The sequence below is a fragment of the Urtica dioica genome, chromosome 11 (genome assembly GCF_054948205.1).
Source record: "Urtica dioica subsp. dioica isolate 48M chromosome 11, U.dioica_male_clone48M_v1_H2, whole genome shotgun sequence".
In the NCBI taxonomy this organism is placed as follows: domain Eukaryota; kingdom Viridiplantae; phylum Streptophyta; class Magnoliopsida; order Rosales; family Urticaceae; genus Urtica; species Urtica dioica.
The window spans coordinates 3,455,166-3,475,771 of record NC_142766.1 but is presented as its reverse complement, the minus strand read 5'-3'; the positions used below and the strand labels follow the sequence as shown (position 1 = coordinate 3,475,771).

General features: G+C 36.1%; 1 protein-coding gene and 1 pseudogene across 1 annotated transcript; both read right to left on the bottom strand.

The window, feature by feature from the left end:
- Positions 1 to 1,363: 1,363 nt before the first annotated feature.
- LOC149380715 (uncharacterized) lies at positions 1,364 to 1,678 on the bottom strand. The gene has a single exon (XM_089601183.1). It carries the CDS (start codon positions 1,676 to 1,678, stop codon positions 1,364 to 1,366), a length of 315 nt encoding a protein of 104 aa, XP_089457309.1.
- An 11,329-nt stretch (positions 1,679 to 13,007) lies between these two features.
- On the bottom strand, positions 13,008 to 13,379 carry LOC149380714 (nuclear transcription factor Y subunit B-4 pseudogene; annotated as a pseudogene).
- Between the last annotated feature and the right edge of the window lie 7,227 nt (positions 13,380 to 20,606).

The following is a 20,606-nucleotide window of genomic DNA, read 5'->3' as shown; positions in this document are numbered from 1 at the left end:
AGACTTCATATATAAAGATATGAAGTTACCCTATTCATTGATGTACATCTCTTGGTGCCATTTCAGTTTGCACCTGTGCATGCTCTCAGGTCTCATCACCACTAACCATAGTGTGATTAAAATGTTTCAAATAAGAACTTTATTGACTTTCTTCCATTACTTGGTTATTTATTGTGTATCCTTGTTAGTCAAGGCATATTCAATACACATGACTTTAATGATTTACAATTAAATAAAATAACTATATATCTCACTATTTCCAGAAATTTACAGTGTTCACGACACTCATTAGTATTCTCGGAAATTCGTCATTATCAAAGGTCTAATATTTAGTCCTTTTAATGACAATGTCTTTAGCCTCAACATTGAGCTCATACCTTATCATAATAAGTATATTTGAGACTTCATGGAACGAACTTGTCATTTCTAAACCTCAAGTTTCAGAAATTGTTTAGCTCAGTCAATTTACTTGTGTTCTTATTAGGTATACCACTAAATAGTAATAACTATCTTAATGACACTACGTGTGTAAGAATAACACTTATCGATCATTCAAAGAATATCGATCAAAACAAAAAAAATGAACCATCATGACTAGTTGTTCGTTTTTAAGAATCTACCTTTTGTTGTTTCAAAAGGTTTAGTAGTTCTAACTACTTTGATCCAATGTCAACAAGTCAACGGAACATGCCCCTCAAAGGACAGTTCATCTTATTTTATATAAGATCCTAAATGAACTGGTTCATGGTATCAGATAGAAGAGCACCATCGTTGTCAATGTCTCTTCTCAAGTGTTAAATCCCTGAAGTACCAAACAGCTTCTACAAAGCTTGAACACATTCATTGTTCAATTTATAGATCTCTCTATTCCTTCAAGCTAATTTCTTGATAGGCTGACCATGTTATGCATCTTTTCTTTTTTTTTTCTACTTCTCTTGAATTTTCTCCTTTCCTTGTTAGCGGGAGCTCTCCCATTCGAAGTACTAGGACGTGCCTTTGATGGCCCAACACAAGAAGTCAAGTTTTTCTTGGCTTTCGGCAAATAAATTTTTTGAACATACAGAGCCGACCATTTGTTCTTTTCTTGTAGAGTGATAGACTCAAAAGTCTATAATTCGTTCAAAGGCTGAGGCAGTCCATACGTCAACTTATTCATAACATACTTTGACGTGACCTGTATGAAGTCATTCGAAAGGGAATTCAGGATAATTCCCACCTGAGTGACCTCATCCATCATAGCCCCATGAAGTTCAGCTTCTGTGAAGTAGTTAGTCATCTTCATGACATGATCTCTCACATGAGTCCCCGCAATCATCCTAGTGCTAGTGCACTTACGGGTGAGTTGAATGCGCGCTTGCTCGCTCTACATCCCAAACATTTCCTGCAGCGAGTCAAGGATCTCCACAGCAGTCTCCTTTCCTTCCAAATTTGTTCCCAACGCTTCAGATATGCTTGCGAGCATGTAGGCCATGGCTTTGTTGTTAGCCATGTTCCACCTATCATACTCTTCCCTTTGAACTCGGGAAGTAGTAGAATTAGGAAAGGCAGGTTTCTCTTCAGTGAGGGTAAAGCGAATGTTTTCACTCACTAACACAATATCCAGGTTAAAATTCCATTTCGGGAAGTTTTCACTTGTCAAGACGTCTTTCGACAACATGGCCATAATAGGGTTCGACATGATTACGAAAACATAAAACTACATATATATCAGCAATATGAAAGAAACAAGCTATCAATAATATTTAGGAAAAGAAAAAACATAATGCAACCAAGCACGGGATAAAATACTAAATAAAATAACTCAGTTTTTATATTCCACGGTAATCCACCAATAACCACAGTCTGTCCCACTATGGTGGCGAACGGAGTGCACCTAGTGAAATTGAGGGCCATCTCAGATTAGTAAACAATCATGGTTCATGTACACTTCATAACTATGTTCACTAACTACCAATAATTAGGAATCTTTGACCATATGAGAAACCACCAGTTGGATTCATGCATGAGTTGACCCAACATTTTGACGGAAAGAGTCTAGCCCAAACACACTGACTTAGCTAGTACACGTCGGATTCAAACCTCTTGCCTATCGTCAGAGACACAACCTTGGTATTGGAATCAGAAAAGCCTGTCCTTAGGAACATATCACCATGCTTTAAATAACCGCCGATCAAGCCGGGATCTTTCATCCTCACGGTGTTGTGGTAATGCTAGAGGCCTATGACTCAATGTTCTTTCAATATTGTTATTTTCTCCTAGCATTAACATTAGTCTAGGTGATCCACTCGAATTAACTAAATCATTTTAAAAACTCGAGTGTTACTAAGCTACCCTTAACAAAAGTTAAGTTGCAATATAGCTTATTGATTAGGAATTTGTGACATTCTAGTCTTGATTATCTTAATAGTATTCCTTCACGGAAAAACTTCCAGCGAGGAGGGAAGACATCGTCTTTTAATAACCCCCGAGCTTAGCCTCTTATTAGCTTGGTGACAAAGCTCTCCGATCCGTTCAACTCATTTATTAAAACTATCCTAATCTAATTAGATAATTTAATTTAATAAATGAAAGCCCATGATAAGCACAGCCCACGAAAAACAATTTCTAAGTTATAGCTAATAAGCATGACATAAGCAATTAAATAAACAAGTACGAGCAAGAAAGTATGGTTTGATTCGATTTGATCGTTTCCTATTTGATTCTTTAATAAATACTAATTAGATGAACCTAATCACATTAGTTCATGGATTCATATAGAGCACATTCCTAGGTCTCATTTGAAAAATAAATCAATCTCAAAAATTATTTATTTTTCTTAATTTTTCCCAAAAATAATTTATTGAATAAGGCTCATTCAAATGTCCTTTAGAAAAATAAATTGACATCAAATCACTTATTTGTCAATGTTTTAAATAAAACTTATTAGCGCCCAACCCATATAATTATTTTAAATAAAACTTCAAAAAACTAATTTTTCGGTAAAAAAATATTTTTTTTATTATTTTGGTTGGGCATTGGGCCCACCGGGCTAACGGGCTATGACCCGATCGAATCCTGGAGCCCACTTTTCAAGGTAGGGCTCAAAAAGTTAGCTCAGACCATGACCCGTGAGGGCATCATGGCCGAGAGATCATAATGCTAGGGGGCGGCCTTTTTGACAAGATTGTCAAAAAGTTGTGTCTCATCGTCAAAGCGTCATAATCCTTATGTCGTGTGGCTATCCTTCTGACCATATCATGTCTTCTCGCAGTGGGTAAGCGTCTCGCCGAAATTCATGACCATCGGATTACGACAAGTATAATAATGAAAATTACAAAACACCTATACCCTTTGAATTTCGGGTTTAACAAAAAAAACAATCTAGAAAAGCGAGAATAAAAAAATCTACGATCAACCTACGGATCACAATTCACATAATCATATATTGAATTGTATGAATTTCATGTCTCAATATAAATCCATTCAAACCATATAAAAATTTAATTACTAGAACGAATCAATTAAATAACACAAATCAATTAGCTCTGATACCACTTGTTGGTTATTATTGCACCTCAAAAAACCATTTAAATGCGGAAAATATTAATTACACTATCATAAGCTAATTAAAACAAGGTTATTAATTAAACAAGATCTAGATTTACGTTATTTAATGAGAGCAAATGCAATATTTCAAGCAACCGATAAATTTAATGACAAGTTCAGAAGACTTACAAATTTGGGCTCACGAACCGAACCTTTAAGCTTTCATAATCCGTCTTCAGTCTATAAAAGACTCTTCACGATCAGACCTTCGGGATGACTCCGAAACTCTTAGATTCTTTCTCATCGTGTTGATGACACCGTAGTCTTCCGAAACGTAATCTTCGAGGAAGATAAGACTAATGAGTGGGAAACGATTCTTGATCTAACTTAGATTTGAAACGAGGTGTTTCCGATCTTTTTCTCTTATTTCTAAGAATGGAATTGAAGTAATTTTGAGGGGAAGAGGAAGAAGCAAAGTCTCGGCCAAACCAAAGAGAGGAGGCCGAACTTTTTAATACTGTTTAGGTTAATTTTGTTTCTTATTAGCCCCCTATTTATAGCAGTTAAAAGGAGATATTCTAGAATATTCTAGAATATATTATTTCATTTTATTGTGTTCACACTATTGGATTTATTCTCAGCCCTTGGATCTCATCTCAATAATCCTACTTTTTCTCTCATCCATCAGATCCGTATCTAGGATTTTATTTTATATCAAAATATAAAATATTTTATTTCTTGAGAGAATATATGAAAATATTTCTCCTAAATATTCTCCTTAATATTCTCCTAGATATAAGGAGAGAATATAGGAAAATAACTAATTTCATATGTGTTCTTTCCTTTATTTTATTATCAAATAAAGAGAATTAAGTTGTATAAAACCAATATAAAAAAATCGCCCACCTTCTATTAGGGAGGTGGCAAATTTTTTCTTCAGCGCAAGGCCCGGCCCAAAAATCCAAAATAATTTATTTACTTGATCCAAGAATAAATAAATAACTTATTAATTGAATTTACTTGATCCAACAATAAATAAATAATTCTACTCTAAATAGTTATTTTATTCCGCAAATACCCGTTTTCATAATTAATGCTGTCAATCACAATTATAGCAAGTGGGACTATAACAATGAAACCACTATTATATGAACGTTCTTATCCGCCTTTATCGAAGGCGAATCGGGGACTATGGACCTAGTATTTGAAGTTTAACAAACTCAATCAAAAGAGAAACAGTCATTTCTCCTTTACGTATCGTTTTGTCTAATATTGGTCAGTACTCCACTGTGTAAGCCAAGACTGAACTCTCCCATAATACTAGAATTATATTTACTCATCGTGATGAGTGTCGACTGATTTAGTTAGTACATGATGATGATCCTCCAGGTTCAACCCGTATCGAGATAAGTCAACTTGTTCCGTTATACCTTTCTCGTTACATATATACCATAAGCACAGTTGCTTCCCCAGCAAAAGATTATTCCAAACGTAAGCCAACTTCGGAAGTGCTAGTAATCTATCGGTTCTGAAATCAACCCTTAGGTTAAAGAACATTTACCTTCTTTCAAGAAGGTTGGATTCCGTATCTGCAAATCACTTTCTTTTATGACCGTGTCCCGACTTCCCAGAACACCTATTTAGTTAGTGTTTCATTAGCCTTTAATGTGCTGAATCAAAGAACCTGGTAATATGACCTAGAAGTCCATGATTACTTCAAGATTTAGATTAAGCGTCACAATGACCATCATAAGCGACCTCGGCTAGTGCGTCGTAATGCTCAGACGACACATCTATCTAAACCAAAGTATGTCCGGGTCGTACCCAAAGTGTAGAATGCTCCCACTGACTGATCAACCTTCACTCATGTTCTAAATATATGACTTTAGATAACACTTTCCAGGTGCATATCAGTCATCGACCTTGTTTTAGTCACCGCCCAAACCCGGATGCCAGCATGCGACTCAATTTTATACAGAGACTACGGATGATAGTTGTTATTGATTCTAAATTTTATCAGATCTCAACCCACTAATCATATTATACTACTAAAGTAACTTCTTATCTTATTTAGCAATCATCATCTTCTAGTGGGCAATATTCCTAACACTTACTACACTCTTTGAGAATATTTCTATGAAAGATTAGGAGCCTATAGCATAATATAGTGATAGAATTTATGATATCTCCAATCAATCTTATTCTCTTGGAGAGACAATTGACAATGCCAGGTTGGTAAGAAACATGCGCAAAACCATTCCTTAAAGGTTCTCTATGAATATTCTTGCAATAGAAGAAACTCATTATCTAACAACTATGAAGCTTGATGAGCTATTACGATCTCTCAGAACTTATGAGATGAACCTCAAGCTGAAAGAACAAAAGTTAGAGAAAGAAATCGTGTTGAAGGCCAAAACTGGTTCTGGAGATGAGCTAGAATACAGCGAACAATTTTCCCTTCTTACAAAGAATTTCGGAAGGTTCATGAGAAAAGTAAATTAGAGAAAAGGTGATCAAGGGCAATAGTACTCTCCACGTTTCCAGAATAAAAGGGAATGAAACTCTCAAAAGAAGAATCGCTCAGGTGAAGACAGCAACAAAAACAAGGTAGATAAGCCCAAAAGAGTTCAGTGGTACGAATGTGAAGGGTTTGGTCATATTGCTGCTGAATGCGGAAACACCTTGATGAAGAATAACAAGTCCCTGGTGGCCAGCTAGAGCGATAGTGATTCATAATCTAGTAAAGCAGAAGAAGAAGTATATCTTTTGGCATTTAATGTTGTGATGAAAAAGAAGATGGAGCACATATCTAACATGGAGTCTGCTGATGATGACTCTAAAGATTGGAGCAGGGGTGATGATCCAGAAGTCTCAAGAGAAAGGATTGTGAAGAACTACTGTCTTCTGAATGATAAGTAGTTGGATATGATGGACCACAACAAGATGCTATATCAAAGGATCACTGGTTTAAAGCTCGAGAAGGATGATTTGCAAAAGAAGATCAGTGAACTCACTATAGAGAATGCCAAGCTCGTCAGCAGAGTTGAAGTTTTGAAGGAACAAGTGAAAGACAAGCAGAAGGCACATTCAGTGTTGAACTAACTAAAAACGAATGTGAAGATGCTAAATTCTGGAATAGGTAATCTATATTCCATTCTGGCTTCTCATAGAAGGAATGAGAACAACAAAGGTATAAGGTTTCATGGTGAAACTTCATAATATGGTAACAATCAATAAAGCCAGTAGAAGACAGCCTGATCATGATTCGAAGAAGATGTTCAATCAAGCTCTGGCTTCGAAGGATCACACCAACTCCAATCGATATAAGAAGTGAATTTGTCATTATTGCAATAAAGAAGGTCACATTAAACCGCGCTTCTTCAGGTATCTAGCTGATCTCAGGGTAAATAGAGCTCAGAGCTTTCCGTCTTCAAAACCTCATGTTCCTATTCGTCAGGAATGGAGAATCAATGAGAAGAATGTTTGTTTTATGGAATGTGATTCTACTTATGATAATGAAGAGAAGGAAGCTGGTACTTAGACAGCGGTAGTTTTGGACACATGACTGGTGATGAAGCCTCTCTTATGTATGTGAAGAAAGCCAAGACTCTCTCTGTGAGATTTGGTAATGGTGAAAAAGTGATGTTGTTGGTAAGGGAATCCTTAATCTGAAATAGGTACCCCGGATCGAAGATGTTGTTCATGTTGATGGTCTCTCGGTTAACTTGTTGAGTATCAGTCAATTGTGCAACAAGTATCATAGTGTGATGTTCACCACCGAAGGGTGTCACGTCTTTGACAAGCTACACTCTTGTGTCATGATTGGGAGGAGAATGCTCAATAACTGTTATCGCCTAAGAGGCTGCGAATCTACTCTCATCGCAGAAGAGCACGACATGTATATTAACTCTGTAATGGTCAACCAGAGCAAACATAAAAGAAGAAGCTGAGGTCAAGACTATGGATATTGAATTAGTTCATGACATGAATGAGAAGCAAGTCTCTGTGATAAATGGGAGTGTAGGTTGAAACCCAATACCTGGTATGCAAGCTTGTCAATGTTGTTTTTTTTACCATGGCCATGTTTGTGGGGGAGAAAACATTGCCGAAGAGTTGGTCAAACTCATGGGGTCTGACTCTACCATTGTGGTGGACTTGTTCGAAGTGGATTCCACTGCATGCAGATCGGAATTTCGGTATGTTGGTACAAACACTACTATGAGACATCTTAGTACTGAAGACTGGAAAAGCACGCTCTCCACAACTAAGGAAGAACACTTTACTACGAAGAGAAGTTATGATAAGATGATGAACAACTTTGATATTCAAGGAGTTGTTATGACATCACACGATAACAACATTTGTGTCATGGTGTTTTTGAAGAACTCACTGCTTCGTTCAAGAAAGAATCTCACAGAATTCAAGACACAAGCCATCGAAGAACTACCAGAGGAAGTGAAGATTAGGTTGACACACATGGCTATCATCACCTACCCTTGTTATTACACTCATATTGAAACACTTAGATCCTTATTGGGTCATTGTGTTATTGAGAATTAATTACTTATGAGCATGTCAGTCAACCATGTTTTTACTTGACTATTTTTTTGACGTGGAATTGAGGGGGAATAACTACGTGGAATAATGATTAATTGGCTTACAGATTTTTCATTTTTGAGAGGGCAAATTGGTGAGGCACGTGTCATTCGTGTGAGCTTTGATTGTAAATCCGTGGAATATTTTGACATAAAATTGGGAATTCAATTTTATTTCCCTCCTTATTACTTATTCGATCAAAGATATGCTCTGCCAAAACCCTAACCCTTCCCTCCTTGTCGAAATTCTCTGCGTAAAATCTGCATCTCTCTCCCTTCATCAATGGTGACAACCCGAGCTAAGCGTATGGTTGTGGATGATCAGACTCTTGTTGAGCCCATTGCTGTGACAGGATCATCCACGACACCTCTGACTATTATTGCTGAAGTTTCCACTCAAGAGGCTTTAGGTCTTCTTCTCCTTCAAATCACCTAACCCAAGGAGTGGGTTCCGTTGATGGAATGGCCCAAGTTAGCCATGGTACTTCTTCTCTTGCTGTTTTTTAGAACAGAGAACAAGTAATGGGTTCAGAGTCTGTTGTGGTTACAACCAGGGAAAGGAAACAGAAATTTCTAACCCTGATCCCACAATGTCTGATGTGTTAAAGGTCTTAAAGAAGAAGAAAACATGAAAGACGAAGAAGAAAAAGGTTGTCCAAATGGCTGAACAACTCTAAGAGACCACTAGTCTCGAGAAGCGCACTGTTCTTGAGAGGGTTGGGACTCCCTTTGTTCCTGTCACTCGGGGATGGGATGCTGAAGAAGAGGATCCTTTAACAAGGACATATGAAGAGTTGGTGGGTTCAGATGAGCAAGAACATGTTCGACTAGAGCCCAAGAAGAAGTCAAGAAAGAAGAAGGTAAAGGAGAATGTTGAAGAAACGACCAGAATCTTTGAGACGAATGAGGAAGCGAGTCAGTAATGCCTCAAAAGAAAAAGAAGAAAGTTGGAGCAGGGAAAGAGAGGAAGACGAGTAGAGTTGATGTGTCTGTTTCGAATGCTATAGAAGTTGTGTCTGAAAAGATACAAGACGATGGTTTGGTTGAAAGAATTGACCTGGTTAATGCAGTTGCTTCTCTAGAGAATGACTCTCCTCAAAGATGCACGAGGAAGAAAGCTGATGTTGGTGATTATGCACCCATATAACCATGCGGAAAAATAATTACACTAACAGTAGTTAATTATATTGATTATATGTAACAATTTCTAGATTTATTTTAATTAATATAAACATGAGGTTAATATCAAGCAACCGATTTAAACAAAAGAGTCATTAGAAAAAACTTACAGGTTTCTCCTTAGCTACAGAATCTTCAAGCTTTCATTCCGAGTTCCTCCAACTCCTTCTTCAAGCTTTATCTTCCACGATCAGATCTTCGGGAATGGATTTAGTACTCTCGTCGTATGGAACTTAGATGATGACACTGTAGTCTTCCGAAACGTAATCTCCGAGATGAATAAGAAGAAAGGGTGGACACACTCTAAATCTCACTACGAATTTGATTTATGACTTCAGATCGTACCTTGTTTATGGGAATGGAATCAAGGAATTCCAAGGTAGAGGGAGAGAGAGAATTTTTGTATAACACCTAGGTGAGTTGGTCGAAATTCTTGCTTAAGCAATTGTGTCATTTTTGCTTTCTCTTAGACCCCTATTTATAATGGTAGAAATGAGATATTCTAAAAAGATCCTAGATATATTATATTCTCCTTTATTCTTTCCTATTTTGTAGTTAAGCATAAACCATTGGATCTTGACTACAAATCCTACTTTTTCTCTCATCCATCGTATCATTATCTAGGATATTTATTTCCTTATTTTTCTCCTATATTTAAGGAATCTAGATATTTGAGAAAAATGATGATAATATCTTATTTCCTTATTTAATGGAGAGAATATCTCTACCATTATTAAAAATATAAATATAAATATTATGAATTAAGCTATAAAAAAATATGTCACATATATATATATATGTGTGTGTGTGTGTGTGTGTGTGTGTGTGTGTGTGTGTGTGTGTGTGTGTGTGTGTGTGTGTGTGTGTGTGTGTGTGTGTGTGTGTGTGTGTGTGTGTGTGTGTGTTGGGTATAAATACGTTGAGATTGAAACTAACGAGAGTATTTGATATAATATTTGGGCAAAAAAAATTAGGTATTGAAGATTATAAAATATCAATTTTCATTTTCCACAATTTTTTCGTAAGGTTTTTCGTAAATCGGGAGGCTCGAACTGGCATCGAAAATGACATTTCATGTTTAAAGTGCCTCTTTTTATCTTGTTCGATAGAGATCCGAACTACACCTGTCCAAAACCGTTGGTGGCCTATGCCATCAAGACATGAAACTATATGATATGCACGAAACACAATTCCCCTTTCTCAAAATCCAAGTCACTGAGTATTCGAATCAGCCAACCCTAAACTCCATGTCATAGTCATAGTCAAAATCCTAGTCACTGAGTATTCTATAGGCATGGTGTAGGAGATAATTTGGAGACTTATATTGATCAATTTGATGCTAATCCCTCTTCTCTTGATATTGTTGCAACGCTGTGTCACTCACCTTCAGCAGACCAAGCTACATCAAATGGTCATCTGCACGTTCAGCAACTCATAGATTCCACCAACTTCTCACGCATGAATACACTTGAAGATCACTGGAAAATAGTCAAACAAATTATCATATATCTCAGAGAGACGATCAACTTTAGAATCTATCTATCTTGTCACTTCAAGAGCTCACCCTTGAACCATATTGGCTTTTGTGACGCCGATTGGGCGTCATATGTGATCGAAAAACAGTTAATACTGTCTCATCTCTTGGCAGTCTAAGAAACAAAACAGTCTCACAATCATCTACTACAGTTGAATACAAAAGTAGGCTTCTCTAGCTCTGAATTCACGTACACTCATAATTTACTCACTGAGCTTTATATCAAAACTGCAAGAGTTCTAATTCTTTGGTGTGAGAACTTGAGTGTTGTTCATCTCGCTTTCCATCCAGTACTGCACGCTAGGTTCAACCATATCGAACTTGATCTAAACTTTATTCATGAGGAAGTCTTGGCCAAACATATCAAGGTTTTGCATGTCCTATCAGATCAAGCTGCTGAATCATCTCCTCACCAAAGGCATTTCCAGCAATGCCTTTAAAGCATGCGTTCCAAACTCAAAGTTCTTGATGCAAGCACGTTGAATTTGCAAAGGGGTGTTAGAGTACAACAGCCAACTAGCTCAACAGCCCTCTCCCTTATGCTGTCCATGTGTTGTCCTCATGATAGCCTAGAGTCAATTATAATTTAGTTATTGTCTATTAGAATTTGTTGGTATTTAGTCAATTATAATATACTATGCAAATGTTCACAAGCTAATAAATGAAGGAAATCGGTTTGTCTCAATATCTTCATTCTCTCTTAAATACCCAAAGATCAGATTCTATCAACATCCCCCCTTAGATTAATTAGGTATATTAGAGGAATTTCAACATTCAGATTGGATGGAAGAGACTCAAAGGCAGGAGTGGAATTCGAGCTGGGAGATGAACATGTTTGACCCAAACTTCATGCTGACCAACCTTCTATGCATAAAATATAAATTCATATCTCAACATGTTTAGTGCCAACATTAAGAACCCAGTACTTCACTGAGAGTGTTGGCATGGAGACTCCATTCTAGTTATCAATATGCCCTCCTACATAGGTGTAAACAGGTATTCGAATGAAAGTCCTTCGTTTTCGTCATCGTCTGCAATTTTATTTTTAATGTAATATTGACATTCGATGAGTTTAAATCATGGAAATAGACCGAAAAAAATCAAAGAAGGATTCAAAAGAAATGGAAAAAAAAAATAAAGAAATAGAATGACGCTAGATCTGAACTAGTGCGAAGCCAGTGATGTTGAAGAATTACATATGTAGGAATCCATTCTATGAAAGATCAATGTGCTTATATCTACGAAGATATAATTAATGGATTTATTCTTGAGCCAGTGATGTGTGGGTTGATGACGACCTCACTTCCGTAGACAAATGTACAAAACGAAGCATAAAATAAAATATTATTAGCAATGGTAAAATTTGCACCTTTTTCTTGATTATCGAAAGTAAATATAAATTTATAGTAAGAGAAAGAAGATCTAGACGCATATATAGTTCTCTCCTTAAAGGATGTTTAATATTGATGATCTTACGATATCATATATTAAGAAAGAAATTGTATGCTATTATTATCAGAAAATCATTATAGATTAAACGATTTCGTTTTTGGATATTCAGATCCTACGAGTGATTGTTCTAAACATATGGAACATTTTTTCCATGCTAGTTCTTAGCTGCACTTATAACTAGTAGCTACTAGAATGATAAAATTTGGCGTGTGCTTCTGCAGAATCACTTGTATTTTTTTTCTTCTAAGAATTAATAAAGATAATACAATATGTAATAATAAGCAATACTGACAAAAGTGCCGAGGGATGATGAAAATCAAGTTTTGTCCATCTTTGTTTAACCTAGCCCTTACCATAAAAACCAATTCAAAACCAAGCTTATTGAAACCATCCTTTCGTAAAATGAAATTGAATCAACAGAGCCTTAATAACTATTCTAGTCATCCCTAATAATTTCTAGCAGGGTAAATGAAAAGACCAAAGATTTTTCTCGTTGTTTCTTTGAACTCACAATCCAAGCTGCTTTTCAATAATAAGGAGAAACTAGAAACATGTACTATATATTATATATATATATATATATATATACATACAGCTGGGAAAGCTAGGAGCAAGAGGATTATAGGTTAACGAACTGATGAAATTATTTAATTTTTGTACGAGACACAAAAGAATTTAGAAAGGGCATTTCCAAATCAGCTATGAACTCATCATAAATTTATTCAAGATGATTTCAAAAGATCTTGGATTCCATGCTCTTCTTCCTCTTTGTCCTCTTGATTATTTGCCTTCTCTGATCTCTCACCCTCTCTATATCTATACAAGTACCTTAACATGGTCTGGGCGTAGTTGTCAAACCCTAGGGCGCTGAGAGCCCAACAGATGTCGTCTCCGTTGATCGTCCTTCGATTCTCCTTGCGACACCTGTCACTCGCCTCGCTCGTCACGAAGCTGATGAACTCCGTCGAACACTCTTGCATCGTTTGCTTCGCTTCTTTCGATATTTTCGCTGATGGCCCGACGACTTGCCTCATTATTCGTCCAACGTTCGCGATCGGAAGCATTCGATCCTGTTCATCTTCGCGATCTCCCATTGTAACTAATTTCAAGAAAGCTTTAACTGAGCTCTATAAATAGCTTCTCAATACTAGCTAGTTACTAGGGTTTTTTTATTTTTATTTTCTATATGCTATTGTTTGCATATATCTCTGCATATAGATAGAAATATGTTCACTCAGTGCAGAAAATACGGATAAACTTGATGGTTCACAGTGATCATCAAATATTCTTATTATTCAATTTTAAAATTTTGATATATCGTACGTTCAAAAGAGACATTTCTAGACAAGAATAGCTTCACGCTAACAAATACTCCGAGATTCGGAATAAAATGAAATTTGTATTTAATAATTTACGATTCCACTACTGGTTGATTGTACAAATGTAATTAGAAAAATGAATTTGTTCAAAATTATATAGAGCCAACAATGTAACTAGTGGATGACACAGATATGTACGGTTAATATTAATGTTTGAACAGAAGGAAAAGAATGATCTAGAAACAATTATAAATTATTTCCACCAAATCATCATGGTCCCCCCAACAGCAACTTGGCTTATTTATCTTACACTGTTTGACATTGCTTATTAAAGCCGTTTATAGCTTTTTTCTAAAAACTAGATCATATTTAGATATTTGTTAAAATTATCTTTTTTCTAATTGATAAGAATATTTTAGGTAAAAATCTATAAAATATATTTTAAAGTTTTTTGTACGTAAGTCTTATATTTGGCTTATATTTTTTTCAACTCTTTTATTATCTTACTTTAACATGTAATTATAATTATATTTTTATTTTTTATATCAAGTAATTTTTTTGACGTAGCTAAAATTTATAATTTATTTTTTACTATTTATAGACACCCACTTAATATATTTTTGATATACCTAAGAATTCATTATTAATAATTAAATTTTATACAAATATTTACGGATTACAAGTATTAATACATATTTTATTAAACACGAAATCTGTTTCTGCCAACAGTTACATCAATTTTACGACAGTGTATCAAACTCCTATATATTTTCTTTTGAAAACAGTAGATTTTTCTTAGAGCAGAATTTAAAATTATTTTTTTAACTGAAGTAACGTCAAATGGAGCTAGTGTAAATAAATAAATAAAATTAGAGATAATAGTCTATCATTTGTTGTAGAGACTTTCATTCGTAGTTATTGATCTTAATAATTTCTGGCTATAGCCTTTTCCCTTTTCTTAAAAAAAAACATTTTGGCTATAGCTAATAAAGTTTTATGTTTGATTAAAAAATCTTGAAGTTTCGTGGGAAACACAAATTTAGTAGGGCGTCGTAGCTATTAAGCCAATTTTGTACTTGATTTTAAGGAGCTAGCTTATATTATATTTATTTTGATAAAATAGGCATTTATCAAATTCAACGTATATATATCAAAATTAACGTAGAAAATCACTAGAGACAATCATATAAAATACTATTTGATTAATAAGGTTACATCAACAAATGTGACTAGTTTTATACATGGTTAAAACGTTGGCTAAATTACAAATCTAACATTTCAAGTGACCTAGTCTGTGGGATTTTTCAATTTAGTATTGCCTCAAAATATTTTTAAGTGAGCTTTTACATGAGTTTGTATTTTTTTTTTTTATGGGAACACACAAGTGAAATAAAAAAATTAATAAATTTCACTGAGTTCAAAAGGCTAGGTTTTGGTTATAATGGATTAATAGTGGCATAAAAATATTAGTATTTATGCCACAATTTCTCCAATAATAATGTTGACATGCAAAAATGTTACAAAAATTGCCATGCGAAGAACTACAAGGTGCCGAGCACATAAAAGTTTCAAGTATGATTTTTTCCAAGTACATACGAATCTAGTAAAATAGAGAAAATAAATTGAAGGTGTTGTGTAGTGGGTGAGACTTTTCGCGTGTTACTTGTGTTTCATTCTCATTTCTTTGTTGCTTTACTTCCCTTTTATACTGGTAAAGATCATGGGGTGATCATGTCTATGATGTGATAGTTACTTTTTAACTTATCCTTGTTTCATGAGAATGGGTGGTTGTTTTGCATAACCATTTAGCAAACTACCACAAAAACGTTTATCAACTACAGTACTTGACCGTAGTCTTTAAAGACGCAGTAGCAGACCGTGGACAACCATTTCGCTAAAATTGTTTTTTCTTTTGAGTATCAGGTGCGACTTTTCGCACCAGATAGTTAAAAAAAAAAAATTCAGGTGTGACTCTGATTGTTTAAATTTTAACCGGGCCAATTATCCCCCTCATTTTTTCATTCAGTTATGACGTGGCAGTCTGATTTAATTTTTTTTAGATGTCATCCGATGCGACTATTCGCACCGGATAAGTTATCAGGTGCGACTAATCGCATCGGAAAGATCCTTCAGATGCGAAAAAGTCGCACCTGTAATTTAGGTTTTTCTATAAAATCAAATCTTCTGCACTTCGTCTTCTTCAGTAGTTCAGCCGAATTTCTTAAAAAAAAATTCTCTCTCGCTCTGCTACTCTGCTCCGGCCTCTCCACCACCACAAACCACTACATCGACCTCCACAATCACCAACGCCTCTCCACAGCCATTAAAACCACCCCAAAACCTCTCCGACAACTCTCTTTCTCTCTGACTCACTGAGACCACCACCTCCGCCGCACGTCAGAGTCCTCTCCGCCGTCGCTCCTTATGCGACCTCTCCACCGGTATCTCTCTCTCTCTCTATCTCTCTATCTCTCTCACTCACTGAATTTGCTCTCTCTTAAACTCATTATTTCTCTCTCTCTGCCTCACAGCCTCGTCCCGAGCCTTCGAACCTCGCCGTGCGCTCAATCCCGCTGCCGAGTCTCTGCAGCGCCGCTGTCCATGAGGAGTCCCTGTCCTCCGAGTCCCTGCCTCTGAGCCTCTGTCCCCGAGGAGTCCCCATCCTCGACGAGTCGTGCGTCCCCGTCCTTTGTCAGGTTAGTTAATATAAGTTAGCTAGGTTAGTTAATATAAAAATTAGTTTAGTTATATAATCTGTTAGTTTTTTTAGTTAGTATATAAGTATTAGGTTATATAATGTGTTAGATAGTTAGTAATATGTTTAGATTGTTTGATTTAATTTTGATTAGTTTGTGTTAATTGTAATTGTAATTAAATGGTAATTAATTTGATAACATGTTTATGTTTAGTAATATGTTTAGGTTAGTGGTTAATTTAAATTTGTTTTGTTTTAATTAGTTTTGATTTATTGTAATTTATCAATTAGAAATTGTATTTAGTCTAATAATTACATGAATAGGTTGTTTTGTTTAAAATTAGTTAATGAAATTAAAATTGTAATTGTAATATGCTACTTTGAAATTGATTAGTAATTGTAATTGATGATTTCACATGTTTAATAATTTGATTAGTTGCAACTGATGCTATATTTTGTACTAGTGTCACTTCACGCATAACAATCAGACTAATGTTGAGCGTTGGAGCACGCGCTAGAGGCACCACCTATGCGCCCTTCCATATTATTTTTCTTCGTCTTCTTATCCTCAGAATTACGCGACGAACGAAGAAAGTTCTTAAGCTAGGATAGAGTACTCATGACTTTCGAGTTCTACAAACTCGGGTTGAGCACGGCCACTTATCCAGCCTTGGGTCGACCCGCCCAAAGTCTTCAACATTGTCTAATTTTCAACGATAACATTTTGGCAATATTAGGATGGGAGTTATTGGCTTAAACAGCCCAAAATCCCTTCCAATATTCTTCTTTTCTTATTCTGAAAAAATATATTTTTTCTCAAACTTGAGAAAACATGAACAATCAAATTCCCAACAAATGCGAGGGAGGCGCAAATTTTCGAGCGAAAAGCGCCAAACCGCCTGGCACAAAGAAACCAAGACCGCCTCCGAACAAGATCATAGGTCCGATCCCAGAGTAAGACCTGCGGGAATTCCTCGGGAGACAAGGAGATGACAGAGCCGCCATCGAGAACCTTATCGGCCTAACAAAACAGGCCGATAGTTTCACTCACTCGTGGAGCTCCAATGGTGAACGTTACTATGTTCACATGAACAAGGATGAGGGTGATTGTACCCAATCTTGCACAGACGAGAGTGATGATACCCCCAATCCTGACACTTGGGATCTTGATCATGACATCCCCGATAGGGAAGGCATCAACAGATGCTCCCTTCAACATGAATCACGAACTTGGCATGCAGCTTCATCACAAACGTCTCACTAACACTCAGGGATACACATCAATTGGGCTTATTGGACCGTAGCCCGTGGACGCACGAATGCCACAACTTCGCAACAGCGAAATGGCAATCGAAAATTATCCCCTCGCCGTACAGGAGACTTGAGGTAGCACCTTAACGCCCGTCGAAGAAGTTCGGGAAACCGACTTCTGTTGGAATTGATCTAGGTTTAAGAAAAAGCTTCGGTAAGCGGCGTAATTTTAAAAATTTTCTTTTTCAAGTAAAACAGTTTTTTACTAACCTAGACAAAGAGCAAGCACATGTAAATACAACTAATATGAGCATAATAAATTTACTAACCTCTTTAGAAGCTTGAACGTTGATGGGCCTTCGGAAGGTTGGAAACGTTCGTCTCCCTCGTTGCACGTCTCTCTTCCTTTCCTCGCTAACTCGAGCAACCACGAAAGTTTCTATCACTAAATCACTCGAGAAAAAAAGAATTAGTGAGTGGACACTTTTAAACACTACGACTTAAGAACGAGTCTTTAAGTCGCAGAGCTAAACACTAGGTCAAATGAGGACCTAGGTGCCAAAACAATAAAATGAAATTGAATAGAGAGAGAGAGGAGAGGGGCGGCCAAGTCTAGAGAGAGAATCTCTCAATCTCTAAAACTTGGGATGAATGAAATGTGTGGAATGAGGCTCCTATTTATAGCAGAGGTCTCACCTTCAATAAGGTAGTTTCCTCTTCTATAGAATATCACATATTGATGAGCCAATTTCCCTTTTTCCTTCATGAGGTGCACGGCCAAGACATATCAAGTAAGTCCTTGGATTTGTTTCCTCTTTTGTTTGCTTCTCCCTTGACTCATTTGGGCGCCCACCTTGTTTCCTCTTAGGGGAAATTTGTTTCCTCTTTTTCTTTTGGCAAGTATCTTCATACATTCATGCACAAAATATTCTCTCTTTCTTTGGGTATGTTGGGCGCCTATTTTGTTGTCAATGGTGCCCACAAGAAGAGTTGTAGTCTTTATTTTGTACATTTGATGTAATAAAGTCTCATGAAGACTCTTGCTTGTAATTGCCTATTCATTTAATAATAAAGTTGAAACGTTCATTCAATCTTCTTTGTTTGAAGCTTTATGATAAAACCTTAGTCTTTTAGTCCATAAACAAACTTAACAACTTACGAAGAGACAAATGTAGATTTGCATGAACAAACTCTTCGTAGTTTGCTTAAAACGATATATTCGCAATCTTAGGGTCAAAGGACTATTGACCTCAGTACGATTGTTAGGAGAATCTATGATGTCTGGTTATGGGGCATTGACAGTTGGAGACTCTATAGTTCTTCTAGGTATCTTCCGAAGGTACTTAATTGACCAGTGCACTTCTAGAGACAAGATAAGAACAAACCATTTAACCTCTTATGTCTCGAAGTCACTACGTTTGAATTGCATCATGCTTACCTTAATCCTAAAATGAGACATGCCATTTCACAGCTTAGTATTCTCATTTGAGAAAGTCAGAGTTCGGACTCACTATGTGATTCCGAACAGGGCCTATTGGTGAAGTACTGAGTTGTGAGTATGTCATGAATAACTTTGTGAAGTTCTCATAGATATGGAATTCATGTACAAGATTGCTGAAATGCAATGTATGTCACCTCATGCTTTTCAGTCCAAGTGTTTAGCTCAAGCTTTGTTCATTTGGGTCCATGAGGTCACTGTCACGAATCACATCGAGTAGGAATAGTTAAACTGGAAGCTAAGTCAAAACAAGAACGAAAATAGTCAAAAGGGTATTTTTGTCTTTTGAGACATAGGATGAAATGAATGTCAATAAATTTTTTGACAAGGTCATTTTATGACATGTTTCACTCGGCCAATATTAGTCTTATTGGGCCTTGTGGATTAATTTCATTTCATAAGAATTTTATTGAAAATTCTTAATGGGTCTTTTTCATGTTGTCATGAACAAGTGGAAAAGCTTCTAGAAGGCCTTTCTAGTATTTGAATAGGCGCCCACCACCCAAGAGGAAGGAGGAATATTTTGTGCATAAATGTATCAAGATACTTGCCAAAAGAAAAAGAGGAAACAAATTTGCATGTGTATGCATTAGGGTAATCGGCCAAGTGAGAAAAAGGCAAGCCAAGGAACAAAAAAGGAAACAAATCCAAGCCTCTAGGAGGCTGCCTTGGGCGCCCAAAATGGAATGGGAAATAAGGGATTTTTGCTCATGAATATGTGATATTCTATAGAAGAGGAAACTACCTTATTGAAGGTAAAACCTCTCCTATAAATAGGAGCCCCATTCTTCACATTTCAATCATCCAAGTTTAAGAGATTTGAGAGACTCTCTCTAGAACTTTGGCCGAACTCCTCTCTCTATCTCTCTAGTTTATTTTCGATTTTTGTCTTGGCACCTAGGTCCTCATTTGACCTAGAGTTTAGCTCTGGGACTTCGAGACTCGTTCTTAAGTCGTAGTGTTTAAAAGTGCCCACTCACTAATTCCTTTTCTCTCGAGTGATTTAGTGATAGAAACTTTCGTGGTTGCTCGAGGTGCCGAGGAAAGAAAGAGAGACGTGATGCGAGGGGAGACGAGCGTTGCAAACTTTCCAAAAGCTTCTCAAAGTTCAAGCTTCAAGAAAGGTTAGTAAACTTCTATACTCATAATAGTTTTTAATTACATGTACTTCCTCTTTTGTCTAGGTTAGTAAAAAAACCGTTTTTACTTGTAAAAGAAAATTTTTAAAATTTCGCCGCTTACCGAAGCGTTAATTATTTTCTTAAACCCTAGATCGATTCCAACAAATGGTATCAGAGCTATGGTCAAAGATATGCATGTACATGTTTTTAAAATTATGAGCTTGAAAATCGTTTTCGAAAGTTTACTAATTTTGTGACAAGTTAGAATTGTTATCTTAGATTTTTTTTAATTTATTGCTCTTGCCTTTAAATTAAAAATCATGTTGATTTTCTATGAGTTTGGGATGTTTTTAAAACACATTTGAATCAGTTCTAAAAGTTTTTATTTTTTTATATTGAAAAACGTGTTTTAAAGGTTTGAGAAATTTCGAGTAAAA